We start from the raw sequence: 16,523 nt of genomic DNA, 5'->3' as shown, positions 1-16,523 counted from the left end.
GGCCTTGGGGTGAGCCCCCCGTGCCCCCCCACACCCCCTGCCTTCTGTGTGTGCAAACACTCTTGGGCTGCACAGGGAGCCAAGCACTGCCTTTGAGCAGCTCTGTCTGATACTCTTAATTATGCCTCCTGCTGGTGCCAGCTCCAGATGAGCTGGCTCCCTTGAGAGATCAAGAAAAAGAGGAGTAAAGCATTGTTATAAATCTGCAGTGCCTGGGGATGTGGTGTGGCACAGCACAGTTCAGCCCTCATGGCTTTCTCCCAGTGGGCCCCATTAGCCAGACGTGCCAGCCAGTGCTCATTGGGTACACGGGCTGCAGAAGAGCTCAGGAAACGAGCAGACATGCTGGGATCTCAGCAGAGAGGAGAGATTTGTGTGCTTGCTGGCCAGCGAATTTCAGCCACAAAAGATAAAGGAAAAATCCAGCAGCACAACAGAGTGTGGGTGGAGAAAGGAAGGCGGGCAAGGAGCCTCCAGAAGGAAGGGAGTTTGGAGGTGAGGCAGGTGTTGCCTGAGACCTTGAGGCACGGAATTGCTCTGCACAGAGAAGGCACCTACTCCCCGCCCTGCCCTGAGGCAGGGGAGCAGAGTGCACAGCACTGGCCTTCGTGCCCGAAGAGATCTTGCTGTAGTGATTCAGCACTGAATGCAGAGGCCAAGGCATTTTTGGAAGTGAGGGGATACAGTGAGATAACACAAGTTAACAGTCTCACAGGCCCTTTGTGGGGTTTCTCATGTATGTGTCTGGGACTCATATTCATCCCAAGGGATGCCTTCCTTGTTGTGTCATCTGTCTCTTCCTCTGGTGCAAGAGACCTCTGAGCTCACCTGGGGCAGCAGCCACACTGTGGAAAAGCAGCTAATTGCTGAGTAATTGATCTGGTCGTGGATGTGTTCTAGGCTGCAGGAACAAAATCATGCCCCTGCAGGGAACCAGCCTGCAGATTCTGGGTACCAGTGAGCCCTGGGCCACACAAAGCTGCTGCGGGCAGACCGGTGTCACTCTGCAGGGCTGCTCACACCTCGGAGCTCTCCAGCCCTCCTAGTGCTGCTAACACAGCGCTGCTGCTGACACTGAGCCCTGAGCTCGGCTTAAGGACACCACCACAGGGTTTGTAAGATTAACAGCAATGGGCACCTGGAGTTAGGACCTGCCCAGGATCCCATTTCAAGCTTTGTTCGGGGCTCTGCTTTTTGAATAAATCCCACTATAACTCCAGAAGGTGGCCTTTGCTAAAGGACCAAAGTGCACCCATGAGTGCTGGTGATGCAAAGGTGTTGATCTGTCACTGTCCTCCCATGGCCAGGAGAGAAAAGTGACAGTGGGAAAGGAGACATCCCCAAGCTTTGTCTCCCTGGGGCAGAGATGGAGCAGGGCAGTGGCCATAAGATCTCCTGGAGCTCAAACAGCACCAGCAGAGCAAGGCAGAAAGTTGCAACAACTTGGATTATCCTACAAGTATAGTCTGGGAATGCTTGTCATACTTGGAATGTTTCCTGGTAACCGCTGGCTTTTAAAACCAACTCCAGGTGCTTCCATGAATAGGGAATGTCTCACTTTAAACTTTTTGGGGTGGTTTGGAAGCAGGGTTTGAGCACACCTGAGCAGAAAATCAGCAGTGCTAAGGCCAGGTGCAAATCTCCTGTTTTAAAGCCAGTCATTACCTCAGTGTCATGATCTTTGCTGGAATGGTGAACCAGACCATGCCAGAGGCACTGCTGTGAGGAACTGCCCCTCTACAGACACACACCCACCCCCGTTCCTCACCGAAGGCATTTCCCACTCCGGCAACGCACAGTAAAACACTGCAACACACACACAACATTAAAAGGGGAGGTAAAATCAAAAGTGACATGGAATATCATGGCAGCATCTTTAACAAGGAGGGGTGGGAGGTCAAGTCACACATTCCCAGGTACACCACAGTTCATGGATGTTTCTTTACACCAGGAGCATTTCATGTGATGGTATCAGCTGCTAATGGCTTGCTAAGTAGGGAAGAACACTGCACAATCACTTCGGATTCCAGACAAACAGAATTCCTTACTGTTTTTAACACAATCAAAACAAGTCAAATGCCAGTGCTTTAAAGCAAAACACTAGAATGACTGCACTTACCACCTGGTAAAGGGTTAAAGAGCAGAAAGAGAGGTTCCAGGAGCGGAAGGAAATTAAAAAAAAAAAAAAAAAAAAAAAAGAGGAAAAGGAGAAGAAGAAATTAATGTTACACATGCAGAAAAATAAAGAGAAGATTTTTTCAAAGAAAAGCTCAGGCATTTGCACACCTGGTCAAAAGAAAGCTATTTTTCCTGTGCCTAGATATCATGAGAACATTTCTTCTTACCAAGCCTCTGAGCCAGCTTGACAATGAAGAATAGGAATGGCAAGCTTTTTGAGGTTTAGGTTGGTTTTTTTGTCTCTTCAATTATGTCTAACTTCCCAGAGGCCTGTTTTGGATTTTTTTTTTTTTACTTATAAAAACTAGACAAAATAAGATTATTTTGGATCGAAGTCACATAGTTTGCCTTTTGCCACAATGCTGCTTTTGCTGCTGCAGGAAATGATTTGATGGAAATAATTTCTTGGCTCCAACCATTTTGGATGGAGGATGAATGCACTACGAGACAGATCCCACCACTATCGCACTGTGTGCAGAGACAGGTTACTGGGAGCCTCTAAAAGGTGGTGAGAGATCTTCTCACAGCTTCTGCTGTTTTCCAGCCACTCTTCTGGGCACTGAGCTCTGCTTGCTCTGCTTGCTCTGCTTGCTCTGCTCTTTGTCCAGAGGCCTCTCTGCTAAGAAACTCTCCAGTGGCTGCCTGTTACGTCTTGGGGAAAAGGAACAGCTGGAACTCACTTCGTGTTTTGGGAAGGAAAGATCAAATCTAGACCTGTGTGAACCCACTGGCCCTTTTGCAGCAGTTTCTGGGAAGAGGTGTCTGCGCCACAAGAAGGAGCAATCCCACAGGGACTGACAGGGAAGACCTCACTGAGAGCTCCTGGGACAGGGCTGAGCTGGGCAACAGGAGGGACAAAGTATCCCTGGGCAGGATAACTGATGTCAGCAGGACATGTGCCTTTGGCTGGAGCGGGCAGTGACACTCCTGTGTGGACTGTCCCCAGGTCTGGGCCTGGCACCCAAAATTCCACCTGGAGCAGGTCAGAGAACTCTCTGCCAACCTGTCTTAACTGTCCAGCAACACACTCAGCGTACGGGAACAGACCTCTGCCCTGGGAAGGAATAAAGGATGGATGCAGCTCCAAGGGCTACTTACATGGCCATGGAGGTCTGTGTTCAGCAGCATCAGGGCACAGGTGAGCGTATGAATCCCATCTGAAACACACAACAGTCACACAGCCATGGCTCATTGCTCCCCTTCTCGTGCACTTCTGGTGTTTGTCTATGGCTGATTGCTCCCCTTCTCATGCAGTTCTGGTGTTTGTTGCCTTGGCAGCCCAGCTGTTGCAAAACCAAGGCCAGTTGCTGTGTCTGGGGACCTTAAAGAATACCTGCTTCCTTCAGCTGTGTAGGATTTAAAAAAAAAACCCAAACAACACAAAAAACCCCAAAGACATCCTCTTTTCCCTCAGACTACACCTTTTCCTAAAACAACCACCAGAAAATTGGCTTCAAAGCAGTTTTGCTTTAAAAGACCAAACTTCCCACTGAATCTTACTCCAGATTTCCATGGGCTAGATGATCTTTAAGGTTGCTTCCAACCCAGACCTTTCTATGATTTCATGATTTCCATTTTGTGCTGATGCCACTGCAGAGTGGGGCAGAGACCCAAAGAGGGCTGGTTTGCCCCCAGCTGATCCTGGTCACCTCAGGGGTTTGTCCTGAGGTCTTTAGCCATTGTTCCCTGGCAGTCTGTAAGCTCTTGAGTGGTTCAACAAACATTGTCCCTATAAATCAGTGTGGCATTTTTGGCTTTCTGACTTAAAAAAAACTCACAGGAAGCTTTCCTTCTGTGTGAGACAGCACAGCCGCCTGTTCTACACCAGTAACTGGTAGTTTGCTGTTATTTCAAAGCCATGAGGTGTCCTGAAGCTTTTCAAGGTCAGGACGTGAGTCTCCATGGGCCAGCTCACAGCACTGAGATGCAAACACATTCTGGGACATGGACTGGTCCCTGAAGGACCTCACAAAAGGGCTAGAGAGCACCAGGGAGGAGGCAGGGCCTGGAATATTACTGTCACAAGCAGCTGCTTTGGATTTAGAACAACGGTGCCTTCCCATTGTGCATTTTTAAGTCACCGTGGGAGGTTGTGGGTATCTCACTTTGGTCAGGTAAATCATGTCCCACGTGGCCCCATGGTGGAGCTGGTGTCCCAAAACCTGTCATTTTCTCACCCACTTTTTCTCCCAGCTCACAGAGAGTCAAAACATAATCATAGAGTTCTTCCATGTCTGGGCTTCACCAGTGCAGGAAAGGAATAACAGGACAACACTCCCTGGGAGAAAAACCAGAGTCAGCCTCTTCTCCCAGGCAACAAGTGACAGGAACAGAGGAAATGGCCTCGAGCTGTGCCAGGGGAGGTCCAGATTGGGCATCAGGAAAAATTTCTTCACTAGAAGGGTTGTCCAGCATTGGAATGGGTTACCCAGGGAAGTGGTGGAGTCACCATCCCTGGAGGTGTTCAAGAAACAACTGGATGTGGCACTTAGGTCCCAGGGCCCTTTCTGTAGGGTTGGGAGGTGGATGCAACAGAACTGCAGGATCACTTTCATGGGGGAGTGTTGGAGAGGGGCCAGGACTTAGCCTGTGGGATATTTCAACCTGCAGTTTAATGTCTGCAGGGTGGGGGACCCTTCCCAGTGAAGATCATCTTTGGATCAGTGGAGGAGGACATCACACAAACTCAGGGAAATGAAATCTAGACTGATATTTTATTGGGATAGCGCTGATAAAGGCAAAAAGGTCATTCTCTTTTGAGCATAGTGAGCGTCCTGTTCGCTTAGCAGAGGAACTGGTGGGTTCATGCAGCACTAGGCACTGCTGCCCTTTGGGGAGCCTGTGAGGGGGAGACAAGCAGGAGGTCTGCAGCACGCAGGGGGTGGAGGAGGAATCCCTGGCACTGCTATGGTGCCAGCTGAGAGCAGCTCAGCGGCCTGATCCCACCCAGGGGGCATTTCCAGGTGCCTGTGAGCAGGGTTGTAGTGCCATTAATGTAAGTGCAAACCTTACAGGACATGCTCCTGTCTCTGTGTGTGGGCCACGTGCACCAGGAATGACCTCTCCCATTTAAAAATCAGTCCAACGGTGGCCCAGCACTGCTGTGTTCATCACTAAACCACATCTCCAAGGGCCACATCCTCATGTCTTCTGAACACTTCCAGGAATGGTGAAAGTGCAGAATTGTGAAGGTTGGAAAAGACATCTAAGGTCATGGAGTCCAACTCTGAATCTAAAAATGTCAGAAGAAACTATATCCACTTCTAATAGATAATGTGAACAGGCTGAAAGTAGCTAAGAAAATCTGCAGCTACAGTGAGCCCAGAATTTTGTCCAGCTGTGCTTTCTTCTGCTGCAGCTGAAAATGTGTGGAACACAATTCCTGTGCGGGGCAAGCCAACAGTATTCCTCAATTTGCATGGAAAGGTTTTCCATTCAATGGACAAGGTCCTGGGCTGAGCTAGCACCAGCCACTCATTTGCCCATTGTCAGTTGTCACTTTGCAAGCCACAACTGGGGTAATTTGCAGCCCCTGAGAACCACCCACCACCTCCCTGGTGCTGAGCAAAGCACGGCCACTGATCCAGGCTCCAGATCTAGTTCTCCTTCAGCACAGCTCACATGGATTTAGGAGGACAAGGCTCCCTGGCACCCCACACTCAGACCTTGGCTGAGTCTGGCTCTTTTTGGGGGGGGGTCTGTCAGCACCCAGCATCCCCAGTCCCTCTCAGGGCAGGGATAAATGATCAGGTCAGGATCCCCGGGAAAGGGAGAAGCTGCAGCTGTGGGTGGTGGGTTTTGCACTCCGGCTCTGTGCACAGGTTCCCTGTGAGTGTGCCAAGAGCCAGTGGGAAGGAAGCAGTACCTTCGGAGGTGCTCTCTTCGGGGTTGCACTGGCAGTAGCGCCGGGAGAAATGGATCAGCACCCGCTCCCGCTCCTGCGTCTCTCCCATCAGCGGGAACGCTTTCAAAAAGGTCCTGCAAAGAGAAAGGGATGCACTGCTAAGCAGTGTCCTTGCTAAGGAGGGAGATGGAAAGGGGTCATTTATCCTCCCCCCAGCCCCACACCCCTGTGTCCCTGCAGAGGGGATGCAAAGGCATCTGTGGAGCTGTGCAGGGAAATGTGCTGCCAGCTGGGATCTGACCCACCTCTGGTGTGAGGGCACCAGCATGGGTTGCCCATCCCAAGGGAAGAAGTTGCTCCCACTTGCTCTGATCCTGCATGGGATGGGATTCCTGGGAAAGCTGCTCTCCACCCTGAGGAAGCAGGCTGTGGGCCCTACTGTTGAAGCCCACTTTTGGTGGTAACACCTTGTGCCAAATGTGACACCAAAGATTGAATGACAGCCTGGATCTCCCCCCAGTCCCTGCTTCCGTCACATGGATGGCTCCCACAGTGCTGGGAAGCCTGGAGGAAATCCCAAAACCCCACCACTCTGTCCATCCCAGTGCTCACCTGAGTGCTTTGTCAAGGGTCAGGCCAGTGAAGTCAAAGAAGCTGAGATACTCCTCTGCTACCAACTTGCTAAATTCGTTACTGTAATTAAAGAGGGAGTGGTCAGCCCCTTCATATGGGAAGAAGACACTGTCCACAAGAGGAACAGCAGAATGCTGCCCCTTGGCCAGCCCAGTCCCAGCAAGACACTGCAGACATGATCCCAGACCAAGGGAGACTTGCTCCTGGCCTGAAATGCTGCTGGAAGACCTTGCTGATGTGCCCACAGGCAGCCCCAGACACCTGAGAATCAGAGACACCTGCCCTGCTGCACTCCTGTGTTGTGCTGCTGGCCAGGTCATGAGGATATCCTGTGCTTCTCCAGCATCTGGTTCTCTCCCACTGCAATATTCCCACTCTCACCCCCAGAGGCTCCCATCCCACGCTCTCACCAGAGCACCTTGCTCCTGTGGCAGATGGATGCTGCTGGAGACTGGAGCAGAGGAGCTCAGATGAGTTCCAAGAAGGGGCTGCTGGCTCTGCCAAGGGAGCTGGACAGTGTCACAAGACACCAGAAGGCAGCCAAACCCCTGGAAACAGCAAACTCCTGTGTCTCCAGGGGCTCAGTGACATAGATGGGACTCCTGTCCCTGAGCTCCAGAGCCTGTTAACATGCCCCAGGCCATGGGATAACAACAGTGGCCAGGGCAAGACCTTGTCCCTCCCTAGGGTGGGCTTATATGTCTTCTCTGGTTTCCTCACTCAGGAATGATCCTCCTCTGTCTCTGTGCCAGTGCCAGCCCTTCCTGCAGGAATGGGTGACACTTCCACCATGATGACAGAGACATTCCTACAAGAAGAGCAAGGCATTTCCCAGGGGGACATTCCTGCCATGCTCTGGCTGGTGGCCCTGCAAGGCATTTCCTGTGGGGACATGCCTGTCATCCTCTGGCTGGTGCCCTTTCCACACAGACAGCCTCTACAGACCTCCTCTCACCTCACACCCTGGTTTGATGCTCCCTGCCTCTGCCTGCTTTGGGAGGGTCCAGGCACCAAGAGCTCTAACTGGCCTGCTGGGCCACAAGCCACCCCAGGGGAACACAGGAGCCCTTTTCTCCCAGTCCATTCCCATGTGGCTGGACACGGACAGATGTGTGTTGTTTCACAGCCTGAATCCCACTGCCCTGCAGACCAAACCTGTATTGTCCAGGCTCTTTTTTGCATCACAGTCACCTGGGTCACTTCAGATCCATAAGAAGCTTGTGTGAGTAAAATCTCATCTCTGGGGGCTCAAATAGGCCATGTGCCCACATCATGCTGCCCACTGCTGGGACTCTGACAGACCCCACATCCCAGGGCACTGCAATGCTGGAACCGTGCTGGGCAGTTCTGGGAAACCCTACAAGGAAGTGCCTGGCACTGCCACCTGCACAGCCTGGGACAGTTCAACCCCCACCCAGCACAAGATGTGACCGTGGGCACTGATGGAGCTGAGACAGGGCCACAGACCAGTGCAGGAACAAGAGTCTCCCATGGAGAGTTCAGTTGCCCAAACACTTGCCCTTCAGAGGACAACAGTAATTTCTGGATTTTAGGTTAATTTCACAGAATTGAGACAGATGGAAAGAAACTGTGGGGAGATATCCAACCTGCATTTCCTTGTTTATCAAGCCTTCTCTGCCTGTTTGACAATGATGAATGCTTTTGGCTTTGGTTTACCTTTTTTTTTTTAGAAAATTGCCAATTATCACAAAGAAAAAAGAAGTGGTAAAACGAGGTAAATAGCTTTAAAATTTCACTTCTTGTACAGCCCTCCTACATGGAGCTGGCCTGAAAGCATCACTTCAACTTAGTCTGCTCCCAGCACTATAGGTTGGTCTTACATTGTCTTGAGTGAGCAAGACTGACTTAATACCTGTATTAATACCTATAAATACCTATCTTCACCCTATTTCCTTTCCTGCTCTGCAAATCCACCTGCGTGATGCAAGAGTCTGCAGCTCTATTTAGGTCCTATGTCAGGAAATGGTTCAGATGTCAAAACCCAGCTGATAAAAACAAAACTTTTATTTCAAAGGCTGTGTGAATTCCCAGATGTGGGTCACCAAACATCCTCCCAAGGTGCGAGGGTTGCAGGTGTGAGTGAGGACTGCAGGAAACAGCAAGGGGACAGACTCAGAAACCCAGTGCTTCAAACTTCCCCCCCTCAGTGAGCTGTCATGGCAAATTTGAAAGAAAGGAGAAGGGTATTTCACTTGAGGCAACAGCAACCAGCAGTGCACCTGCTACAAGAACCTCAGCAAAGGAGGAGAATGAGGATGTTGCCAGATGATGCAAAGAGCCTCTCCAGGAGACAATTCCTGGGCTCCTTCTGCCCCAGGACTAAGGTGGGAAGCACAGACAAGCCTTGGTACTGGAAGTGTGGGTATTTGCTGAGGGACAGGTGTGTTCTGCTGAACTGGGCAGGGGGGAGACATTTCAAGGACAAAAAAAAGAATAAATCCCAGCAACGCAGGTTATATCTGATCCAGGCGAAGGATGATGGGGATTGGTGCCTTCACACCCACTGGCATCCTAAAATAATCTGTTACTGCTACACTTGTTACTGTTACTCTGTCTCTTAGAAATCTCTGTAACTCTCCCACTTTTGAATATTTTTTGATTTCCCTTCTGCCTTACCCAGGCAAATTTACCAGCTGAAGAGCCTGGACCTGCTGTGTGTCCCTGGCTCTCCAGCAAACCCTTCCTGCCCTCGTACAGACTGGGTTGGGAGGCTCTGCAGCAAGAACATTTTGGGGTGCAGACAGGAAAAACCCTGGGAGTGGCAGGGAGCCCAGTGCAGAGGCAGGTCTGGCTCCCAAACCCTTCAGTCTGGGGATTGCTTGTGTCTTGCTGGGCTCTTCCCAAAGGCAGGAAGCTCTTGGTTCTAGTGGGCAGCAGCCTGTGGCACTGCCCAGTACTGCAGGCAGCTTGTAGGATTCGTATTTTAAGGTCATTGGGCTTCCAGTTTCAACTGGGAGGATCTCCAGCAGCCCTGACTCCAACCAGCACACAGGCTTGTCCCTTCCTGCCTTTTCCTGCCCTCCCAGCATGACCAGTGTTCCCCAGGCCCGTGTTTCTGTCACCCCCTCACAGGGCTGGCTCTCACGTACTTCTTCCCAAGCTGTCGGGCCACGTCGCAGCGCTTGAAGCCCTCGAGGTTGTAGAGGCGCTTGGCCAACCTCTTGGCAGCCTCGCTGTCCGCCCTGCAGCCGTTGGCCAGGGTGTCCGTGCTGCCCTGGTCCAGCTGCTCCGTGCTGCCCATGTCCGAGTCAGAGTCTGACAGGGTGTCCTTCAGGCTGGCGTCGCTGTGCAGAGACAAGAAATATTCAAGGAGCCGCAGCAAGGCTGGATGAAACCCACAGAAAATGCCACATTTTGATTTCTTCTTGCCCTCACAAAAAATGTATGAAAAAACAGCAATATGGTTGTGAGCTGGACACTGGACAAACCCTCCTTCCTTTCAGCTCAAATGAAGCAGTGCAGTGTAATTCCAAACTGGTAGAAAAGGTCAGAGAGGGCGACTTCCCCCTCAGAAATGAGAATGTATCAAAGTAAGCAGCCTCAACACCTCCTAAGCTTCCTCTCTCCCCACTGGGGATACCAAGCTCTTTCCAAGCCATGGACATCCAGGAAATCTTAGGGATAGGAGCTATGCTTTTCAGTTCGGGTTACTCGCTGAAGATAAGAAACTGCACTTGTACAAATCATGTTGATGGCAGCCCAGACCTGCTGCCACTGGTGGGCTGCTCCTCTGCCAGTTCCCTGCTGGCCTCATGGCCAGCTGTGCCCACAGACAAAACTGAGCAGCCTTGCTGGCACCATGTAGGTGTGGATACAGCCCTTTATTTTCCTGCCCAAGGCCACTTACAGCACCAATTCATGCGTTTTTGAGCAGTGTGACTCACTGCTGGCCTGACAGCTGGACATACGACCTCTCTCCAGCTCTCCCCTGACCCAGTTGCTCATCACCTGGCTTCCTCATGCAGGAAAGTGCCCTACAGATGAGCTGCTGCCTCCCAGGGGTGATGGTTTGGGTATGAGTTGGTCCAGAGGATGAAGTCTCTGCTGATCTTCTCACTGCCTGCAGAAGAGCTTTTGGGGAGGCTTCTGTAGGGCTACCCTGTCCTAAGTGAAACCTTGAGGTTTCCCTGCACTTCAGAGACATTTGGGAGGGCACCTGACCATCCCCAGCCTCCCAAGGGCTTTGCAGGTGAAATTTTCCTGCTGGTATTTGGCCTTTCTACCACGACAGCACACAAGAGGAAGCACAAGGGGTGAAAGAGCAGCTCCAACTCAATCATGGCTACTGAGCCTTGCACCTGGACTGGGATCCCATAAGAAAAGGAGCCACTGCCCAAGAAACTCCCTGCCTTACCTGATGGAGTTAATGATCTTGGTGGCATCTTCCTCTGACCCTTCCACGTGGAACCCGTTTGGGATACTCTTCAAGGACAGCCGGCTCAGCACATTCTCTGACCTGCTGCTGGTAATTGAGTGTCTGAGAGGGCTCCCAAAGTCCCCCTCCGCTGCCTTGGCTGCCACCTGCTCTTGCTTATCAGCAGCCATGTGGTGAAGGGCTTCTCTCTGCTGGGCTGCCAGTTTCTGCTCCAAGAGCTCGGGGCTTTCCTTGGCCCTTTGCTGGATCAGTGGGGTGAGTGGGGCCTCAAAACTGACACAGCTGTCTGTCTCGTCTGTGAGGGAGAGCACGTCCAAAGAGTCCAGGCTGCTGTAGTAGGTCCCCTTCATAAGGTCAGACTCAACGATCTTCTCAAAGGTCGAGCTGAAGCCATCCCTGATGTCTTTGAATTGGAAATGCTCCCTGTCATCGTCACTGCAGCTCAGCTTGGCATCTCCAGAGGCAAACCTGTACCAAAAGGAGAAATGTAGAAAATACTGTCAAGGCAATTCTTGCCCTGCTCCACTTAGAGCTGGGAGGCAAGAGAAGAGCCAGAAACAGCTGCTGGGATTACGGCCCTTGGAATCTTGGTTCCCAATTCTGTTACAAGATGCTAGAGCTGAAAAAAACCAGTTTTGTGATGAGCAATCCCAGAGGCCCAGCCAGCCCTTTATTTGGTCATGTCCCAGTAAAAAGCCAGACCTCTGAACTGGAGACTTTTGCATATGACACCTGCTACTGGATCCAATGCCAGAATAACCTCCTGGTTATTGCTTAACGGGTCCCCCATTGCCATAATCCCAAGGCAGACAGTCCTGCTCTTTCGATACCCTGTACAGAATCATTTCTATTAACTGCTCACACCACAGACCTTCCATATTCCAGCCCTTTACTTGTCCCTGAGGCCAAACACAGCAGACAGCAAAGGGAGAAAGTCAGTGTCCCTACAAATGCCCCATCAAAGACAGTGTGGGACAGACTGCAGAGAGCAGGCAGGAGCACTGCTCCTGGATGGGTCATAGAAGCATAGAATGGTTTGGATTAAAAGGGACTGTAAAGCTCATCTCGTTCCACCCTCTGCTGTAAGCACTATCCCAGGCTGCTCCAAGCCCTGTCCAACCTGGCCTTGGGCCACAGCTTCTCTGGGCACCCTGTGCTGGTGTCTTATCACCATCACAGGGAAGAATTTCTTTATAATATCTAATCTATCCCTGCCCTCCTTCAGCTTAAGGCCAGTCCCCCTTGCCCTGTCACTACCTGCCCTTGTGAAAAGTCCCTCTCAATGGGCACCAACACGTCAGGCACATCACATCTCTCCTTGCACAGCCCCAGAGAAGACAGAGGACAGAGATGCTTTGTACAGCTTACCCCAGCCCAGGAGCACTGTCTGCATCCCACAAAGCAAAGCCAGGCTAAGGTAGGAGACAGGGAAAGACCTTGCTCATGTGAATGAACCTGACATTGCCTCTCCTGGGAGAAGTGTCACCTACTTATTACACAGCAGGGAAGGCAATTGCTTTGCTGAAACAAGGAGCCATATATTTATTTGTATTGTAATCACAGAGTTGTGTAAGTCTACAAAGGATCTGATTGCCTGTGCTGCTCCCCCAGCCGTCTCTGGAATGCTGGATTATTGTTTACAGCGAGGCACACGGAGCTGTGCTCCTGCTGCAGCTGAGCCACTATGGAGCTGCATGCTCTGGGTTGTTTGTATTTCACTTCTCACTGGTTAATGAGTTGTAATAAAGCAAAACTCATCACTGAACCACAGAATCACAGAATATCCTGAGTTGGAAGGGACCCACAAAGATCACTGAGTACAACTCCTGTCCCGGCACAGACACCCCAAAAATCCCACCCTGTGCCTGGGAGTGGTGTCCAAACGCTTCTGGAGCTCTGGCAGCCTTGGGGCTGGGACCATTCCCTGGGGAGCCTGGGCAGTGCCTGAGTACCCTCTGGGGAAGAACCTTTCCCTGATATCCAACCTAAATCCCCCTGACACAGCTCCAGCCCTTCCCTGGGCCCTGTCCCTGGTCCCAGGGAGCAGAGATTGGAGCTGCCCCTTGGGAGGAGCTGCAGCCCCTGGGTGGGTCTGACCTCAGTCTCCTCTGCTCCAGCTGGACAGGCTGAGTGCACTCAGGTGCTCCTCATGTGGCCCCTCTGGGCCCTTCACCATCCCCATGTCCCTCCTTTGGACACCCTGTAACAGCTTGTCTCAAACTGAGAGCTGTAGCTCTTTCTCATATTGTGGTGCCCAGCACTGCCCCAGGGCTCAAGGTGAGGCTGCCCCAGCCCAGAGCAGAGTGGGACAATCCCTTCCTGGCCCAGCTGGCGATGCTCTGCCTGATGCCCCCCAAGACACCGTTGTCCCTTCCAGCTTCCAGGGCACTGCTGACTCATGTTGAACTTGCCATCACAAGTTTGCTGTGCTGGTGGAGTGCGGATCCTGCCAGAGAAGGACATGATGGAAACCAGGACTTCCTTGCCTCTGCACTGCAGTCTTTCTGCAAAGTTTTTCTGAAACTTTATTTGATGGAATGTGAATTTTTTGACAGATATATGTTGCCATGGGAGGAAATGTGTGGGCAAAAGCCGCAGTCCCAAAACTGCAGGTGCTGAGTGTGTCTACAAGCAAAAGGTGGTGATTTCTCTGTTAAAAATTTTGCTCTTTTCCCATGAGTTCATGGGGCTAAAAGTAGAGAGTATCATTCACTGTTGGATCTCGAAGTTGGACTGCAGAGCTGTGACCTCCCTGAGAGCAGCAGGGCCAATGTTGGGGGCTTCTGAGAAGGTGAAAGACCTCCAGGCAACACAGCGACAATGAAAGGAAAATAGGGCTTTGACAAACAATAGATGCCATGGGATAAACCAGAAAGGGGGAAAAGGGATTCAGTTAATGCAAACTGCAGCACAAACACTAAATCTTTGGCTCTATTTCCCTGTTTTTTCTTTACCAACCATTTCCTGCATAGAGATGCACTAACCTACCTCTGGGAGGACAATCATGGGTTCTTTCTCCAGCTCTACCATGGAGGGATGGCCTTGAATGACTTCCCCCTTTAATTCTCCGTTCCAGTGGGAAGAGCAAGACTCAACACCTTCTTGTAAAGTACTTTAAAATTCAGGGAGAAAATGCATTATACAAGCAGCAATGTGCAGATGATGACAAATGATTTGTCATCAGGAACAAACAGTTGACTGCTCATTAGTAAAACACTGGACTGGGTTCTCCTATACCCAGAATGGGCTGTTACAGAACCAGCAATTCCCCAAAGGGGAGTAACGAAAAAAACTGGGAACTCAGAGGTGATGCAGGATGACAGTGACTTCCCAGTGCCTCGGTCCATCGGTCGGGCCTTGCTGACCCACACTGACCCAGGAGAGCCAGACAGTAAATGCAGGCAGGGCAGAGCAGTGCAGCTCCACGCTGTGTTTGGCCCACAGCAGCCACACATTCCTGCCATTTACCCTAAAGATAGGCGGTCAAAGCACTGATGAGCTCGAACACAGTGAGCTAACCCGATCTGCTGGCACTAAGTGGTTTCCCAGACTTCAGCTGTGTCCCAGAAGTTTTCCAGCTGCCCTTCTGCTTTGAATATAGCGTGTGACTTGTCCCTTGTGCATTCAGCTTCCCAAAAGACTCATTTGCTATCCAAGTGAATATGTTTAGAGCACGAGATCAGAGACTCTGCATGAAGACCCAAGTCAGGTTGCATCATCTCCAAATCCTCAGCCTGCCACTTCTACCAATTCATGCCCTAGTACCTTAAAATAATTGCATGTCCAGTGATTGCAGCAGCATTCTCTGACTACCCTTAGCTTCCTCTTGAACTCGCAGCCTTTGCCAGGGAGCCAGCTACCAAGCAAATATGATTCCCCTGAAACCTGAGAGACTTGCAGCAATCCAAGACCTGACTGCATAGCTCATGGGGCTTGAGGGACCTGCCTGGGGAGGGACAGGCTCCCCGAGCTCTCCAGACAGCAGCAGCCTGCCCTGGACACCCTTCCTCTGAAACACCTTCAGTTGTGCTTTTTGAAGCAGTGCTGCTGCTTCCCTTGAGTGAAACAAACCACCAGCTTTTTACAGAGAAGCCTGTTCAACACTACAGAAACAAAGCAGGAGGGATGCCTGCTGTCAGCCCACACCCTGCGTGGCTCCCCAGCTCTGCTGCCCACGCTCCAGACAGTGCTCGGAACACACAGCTCAGCATGGAGCCTGCACAGGCTAGAGCTAGGAGGTGATCCCCAGTCCACCTTGGCCACCCTGTCCCTTCACAGCTGCTCTTTGAAGGCCATACTCCTCTGGGACAACCGCTGCTGCTCTTCTCCGGCCCCTCCTGCTTGCAGCTTCTCTCCTGGCCTGGGGTAGGTGCACAGGCAGGGCTGTAAAATTCACAGCAGACATCAGCCCCGGGTGGCTACAACATAGAGCCCTGGCTGATTTCTGGTGGCAAAGGGAAGCACCACTCCTGCAGGAATGGCATGGGAAGCACCTCTCCTCATCTCTCTGTCATTCCCTCTAAGCCCCCAACCTGCAGAGTCCCACGGAGGTCTAGAAACCTGCAGAATCATAAAATCAGCTGTGGACACCACATCAATGTGAGTGTCCCCCAGCCTGGAGAGTTCTCCTGAGAGCCAGGCTGCCAGCAGAGAGGACTCAGGGAATGAGGGGCATTGAACATGTGCAGGTTTGTCTCAGGCACTTGAGAATTGGATGGCACTTGTACCTTTTGTCTCACACTGCTGTCCCTGTCATCCAGGCACTGGTAACACCTGCCACAGATGCCATGGAGAGCAAAGCTCAGTGTCCTGCCTGCTCTCAGACACACAGCTGCCACCTGCTAGCCCAGGGACTGACAGAGCTAGCCATGTTTCCAGGGACTTCCAGGGCACACCAGCCTCCCAGACAAGCCCGGCTCTCCAGCATCCCCAGGCTGCTGTACTTGTCCTAAGTTACCTCAGGTAACTCTGCCATAAGTGCTGTAGTTGAATCTCTAACTTGCGAGTGGGACACCCCCGAAGTGAGCACAACCAGCACCTCTCGAGATCCCAAAAGCTTCCCCTTCACTTTAGTGACTCTGTGGGCAGACACTGGCTCTAATCACAGCTTTCTGCATTCGTAACAGGAAAAAACTGTGTGAGAAGCCCAGAGAGAAAAAAAAGAGTAAAAAGTTACAAACAGGGGAAAAATGTGCGAGAAGCCCAAAGAGAAAGAGGAGTGGAAAGCCACAATCAGCCATGAGAGCAGCTGCAGCTCCTCACACTGATGGGGCAGAGTAACCCGAACCAAGGAGCCTTGAAAATAACCCACACAAACCAGGGCTGAGCCTACCTTACGGCGGCTTCGCACTCACCCGAACTGCTCCTCTGCCTCGTCAGCACTCAGAGCTTCTGAGGTTCCCAGGACGCTGTGCCACCGCTCCTTGCTGAGGGCCCCGCTCGGTATCTCCAGGCTGGGGGAGCCCCTGTCCC

At 51.6% G+C, this 16,523-nt stretch overlaps 1 protein-coding gene across 1 annotated transcript in view; it reads right to left on the bottom strand.

The window, feature by feature from the left end:
* The window catches only part of PSD2 (pleckstrin and Sec7 domain containing 2), a gene marked incomplete at its 5' end in the record, with an annotated part of 36,823 nt that extends 20,305 nt beyond the window's left edge, over window positions 1-16,518 (bottom strand). Inside the window, 6 exons of the mRNA XM_017726531.1 lie at window positions 3,277-3,335; window positions 6,044-6,156; window positions 6,635-6,715; window positions 9,766-9,960; window positions 11,031-11,519; window positions 16,406-16,518. Coding sequence (XP_017582020.1) covers window positions 3,277-3,335; window positions 6,044-6,156; window positions 6,635-6,715; window positions 9,766-9,960; window positions 11,031-11,519; window positions 16,406-16,518 — 1,050 coding nt within the window. The remainder of the gene's footprint in view (window positions 1-3,276; window positions 3,336-6,043; window positions 6,157-6,634; window positions 6,716-9,765; window positions 9,961-11,030; window positions 11,520-16,405) is intronic.
* Window positions 16,519-16,523: the final 5 nt, after the last annotated feature.

Source organism: Corvus brachyrhynchos, unplaced genomic scaffold (assembly GCF_000691975.1).
Source record: "Corvus brachyrhynchos isolate BGI_N302 unplaced genomic scaffold, ASM69197v1 scaffold262, whole genome shotgun sequence".
NCBI classification, from domain to species: Eukaryota; Metazoa; Chordata; class Aves; order Passeriformes; family Corvidae; genus Corvus; species Corvus brachyrhynchos.
Note: the sequence above shows the minus strand (reverse complement) of the source record. Positions and strands in the feature narration are given on the sequence as shown.